The 4,217-nt window shown below is 43.4% G+C and overlaps 1 protein-coding gene across 1 annotated transcript in view; it reads right to left on the bottom strand.

The window, feature by feature from the left end:
• LOC102045098 (SLAIN motif-containing protein-like) overlaps window positions 1–4,217 on the bottom strand; it is a 19,547-nt gene that overhangs the window by 3,347 nt on the left and 11,983 nt on the right. The window contains exons 4-5 of the mRNA XM_031063436.1: window positions 2,861–3,010; window positions 463–603 (exon numbers count right to left, since the gene is read on the bottom strand). Coding sequence (XP_030919296.1) covers window positions 463–603; window positions 2,861–3,010 — 291 coding nt within the window. The remainder of the gene's footprint in view (window positions 1–462; window positions 604–2,860; window positions 3,011–4,217) is intronic.

Genomic DNA, 4,217 nt, shown 5'->3' with positions numbered 1-4,217 from the left:
AGGAACAGCATCACCTGCATCAGCACTGCTTAATTACAGCACTGGTTAATTACAGCACCGTTAACATTCAGGGGACCTGCAGTGCTCCCTAATCCCACCTGAGACTGTGGATATTGCCATCAAGCTCCAGCAGGTTAAGTAGATAAAGGAGTCTAATCTACAGGTATGGGGGGGGTGTCTCATTTAGAGGTTAAATCTTTTACTTTAATTCATTCTGCACCCACCAGCATTTCAAAGGTGGAAACAAAGATTTCAAGTCTGCCTCCCATGAGAACACCCCTGCCTGGGTGGCACCTGGGTTATTTACAGCTTCTCACCAGCTTATGCCTTTATTGAAGTTTTTCTGCCTGACAATATATAAGCAACTTAAAAAAAAAAAAACAAACCAAACCAAACCAAAATCAAACCAAATAAAACCCACCAAAAGACCCCAAACACCCAAACCAACTAAACAAAACTTACTCTCTTCCTGCAGCCGTGCCATGACCTGGACATCAGTGAGGTCCTGCAGTTTGTAGCCCATGGAGATGGAGTCGTCCGAGGTGCTGAGCTCGCTGTCCACCGAGGACTGGGAGCTCAGGGCCGAGTGCATGCTCAGGTACCCTGGGGGAGAGGGACACAAACCCAGTCACACACAAGCCCACCAGGAGCAGCAGGGATCTATCCCAGGAATTCAGCAGTGCAGCTGGGAGCCTCAGGTCCAGCTGTGAGAAATAAGAATTTCGAAATTCCAACGCTCAGTTTTTAACCTGCAGTTTTCAGGTGCTTTTCAAACAAGGAATGTGAGGCTGACTGGCAGGAAGCAGCTTGGTCAGTGCCCATGTAAGAAATTCATTTTACACCTGAACTTCACACCTGTGTTTCCCATGTCAGCACTTAGTTCTCCTCCAAGCTGGTTGAAGAAATCATGTTGGGAACCTGCTGCTTTTTCCTGCCTGCTGCATTTGATCACAGCTGGAAAGGGCTGCTCAGCTTTGCTGGCAAATGGTTTATTTTAACATCACTGCTCAGTATTCAGGAGGTGCCCTGCCTTCAAATCTTCTCAGAACATGGCAGGAAAACTGTGAGCTTCAGGATGCTGAAATAATACAGTGACACAAGTGTGGCTGTACCTTAAGGCTGTACCTTACACAAGTGCCTTGTGTATGCTGCACAAATACACACTCCAAGTCAAGATACTGCACTATAAAATCCCATTTCTTTCCTCCTGGTGTCAGAAAAAGACTGTAAGAGTTGAAGTAAATCCATCCTGAGCTGAGCTTGCACCTGTAGGATGTGGTGGAATGAACAAGCACAGGTTTCCTGCTGTAATTAACAGCACATTCAACACTGATTAAAAATCCAGCTGGACCTTGAGACCAGCTTTCTAAAAGGGAAAACTCCCAATCCAACTTTGTTTAGTTTGGCTGCTGCATTTCAAACTGAAGGTCTAGTTAAAAATAGCCAAGGAGGGGGAAAAAACTGCTTCTTCTTCCATCAGTAAAGCTGAGCTGATGATGGTTTTCAAACAGAAACCACATCTGGCTTTGTCAAAGGGGTTGGTTTTCAAGGGAAGTCAGTTAAACATTTTCCATCTGAAGGGTAGAAAACCTGTTTTTTCCTTGGAAATAAAATAAGATTTGGGTCAGTCAGGTTGACAGGAAACTTTAAACTTGTCTTAGCACCTGCACAAGGCACAGGGAAGAGGCACTTGAGATGAAGTGAACTCATCATGCCCTGAAAGGACAGAGCCTGCCCTGGCCCTGCCCTTGCACCCAGCACATTTGCAGAAGCCAAAGACACTTTGGTTTTACACATCAGGAGCTGCTCCTGGGTGAAAAGGTGCTCAGACACCTGGATTGCCCCCCAGCCTCATATGAAAAACAAGAAATTGCCTTAGAGATGTTTCCCTGCAGAGCTCAGCTGGCAAAAATCCTCAGTCCTACGTGCATCCTTTTGTTTGCAAAACAGAGATAAGTGTTAATTTCTATTTATAGCAGAAAATCAGACCTCAAAAATAAACCTGCACCTGTGAAAACAGCCACAGGCAACCTTCTTTTTTCAGAGGGAAAAAAAGTTCATTTAACATCAAGTTTGGAGGCAGAGACTGTTAAACATGCTTTGTGTTTTGAAACATGCAAAGTAGTGTGGAAACTGCTAAACCCAAAACAAACAAATAAGGACGAGTCCTTTGATAACAGAGCCAAGAGGCAAAGCCTTTGTGCAGGGAACAGCAGGAACTGCACCAAGGATAACAAACGGAGCTCCTGGAAGGGTATTCCTGCCTCCTCAGGCACAGGGAGGCTGCAGGCCACAGCATTTTGGAGGAGCTTCATTATCAGGCTGTAACAAGAGTCATGGCTGAGCTGCCTCTAAGGTAGGGAATCTTCTCCACACACAATTAAGGCTGAAGGAAAACTTTCAGTATTTTGTTTTAGCTTCCCACTCAGGCAATTGAAGGCTTTACCCTGGAGACTTTGACAGCTTTTTGTTCCCTGCATTAATCAATATTCCCAAGAGAAACCTTCCCCAGAAAACTGAATCCAAGGGACTCTATAAAGATCACATCTATACTCTACAACTTTATTCAAGTGCAATATATTTTTGCCCCAACAGCTGCTTTCTATTTTAAGTCACTTAAAATTAGTACAATTTATAAATATATATATAGGGAGAGAAAGTAGAGAAACCCAAACCAAGAAATAACTACAGGACATTTAGAATGCAAGGAGGTTTTCTCCCACACAAATGAAATCTGGGTGAGGAAGGGAGCAAACAACAAGGGGAAAACAGCACAAGTGGCCATGAGAACTTTTCCCTGTGCCAATCCCTACCCCTCCTTGCATTTTAAAGAGCCCAGTGCTGCAGTGCCATGCCATACCTGAGCTGCCACAGGTTAGTAGTGCTTTGTTAGTCGATTTGAGGTGCCCAGGAGAGTTTAGTGCATTGCTACAGGAGCCTGCCTCGGAATTCAGGTTATGTGCGCTGGGCGATGCCAGGGGGCTGCAATACAGGTTTTTCCATCTACTGGCTAGAAGGAAAAATACAAAAAAGCCACAAAGGTTAGCAAATTATTTTGGAAACAGAGAGCAAGATCAAGAACAGGATTAAATTCTGTGGCAGAGGTATTTGCTGCTCACTGCCACCTTGCAGGGGGCACAGCAGTGCCCAGTCCCCACTCGTGTCCTTTAACTGCTTTTGTCCCCTCTGAAGAACTCCAGGAGGAACTCCTGACAAGCCTGGCTTTGAAGAAGCCAAACATTTCACAAAGTTCCAGTGCTGGATGGATGACTAGTTTCATCAATATCTGCCACCTCCACACCCCCTTGTCACAGACTCATTTTATGAAAAATCCTTTCCTTAGGATTTTTCCTCCTGAGAAGCTGAGAGGCCTCAGGAACAAAATGTAACCAATGGTTATCTGCTGCTGTGGAATGCAACAGGTGCATCTGTGATTGGTCTCATGTGGTTGTTTCTAATTAATGGCCAATCACAGTCAGCTGGAACAGACTCTCTGTCCCAGACACAAGCTTTTGTTATCATTCCTTCTTTTTCTATTCTTAGCTAGCCTTCTGATGAAATCCTTTCTTCTATTCTTTTAGTATAGTTTTAATATAATCTATATCATAAAATAATAAATCAAGCCTTCTGAAACATGGAGTCAGATCTTCATCTCTTCCCTCATCCTCAGACCCCTGTGAACACCGTCATACCCCCTCATTTTAGAGAGCTCGCTGAACTTTATGTTACAAGAGTGTTATTCTGAATTTTTGTGACGGAACAAAGACAGTGTCAAACCACAGAAATTATGCCAACCCAATAAAATGAAATAAATAAAAACCAACTCTTTGAATTAAACTCATTCAGCTCACACATGCTCACAAATGAAAAATGAATGAAAAATAAGTCAGGTGGCAAAGCCAAGTGCCCCCATCCTTACTGGAGGTGGAAATAAGCAGCTACAACACTGAGGGAATTACTCACACCATGATCTGGAGATACTCAAGGTGCTGCTCAACTGCACACAGAACTCAGTTCTCCCTACTGTGAGAATATCAGCTAAGAATATAATGAAGATTAATCATATTAAGTTTCCTTTTTTTATTTCTCCCACAAATATTACCAGGTCAGACTAAGTACAACTGAAGCCTGACACAGTTCAGAGAGAAAAGAGGTAATCAAAGAGATTTCCTTCAAAATTCTAACCACAGATGGTTTATGAAAGCAAATGAAGTTTG

This window comes from Geospiza fortis, unplaced genomic scaffold (genome assembly GCF_000277835.1).
Source record: "Geospiza fortis unplaced genomic scaffold, GeoFor_1.0 scaffold412, whole genome shotgun sequence".
Lineage (NCBI taxonomy): Eukaryota > Metazoa > Chordata > Aves > Passeriformes > Thraupidae > Geospiza > Geospiza fortis.
Note: the sequence above shows the minus strand (reverse complement) of the source record. Positions and strands in the feature narration are given on the sequence as shown.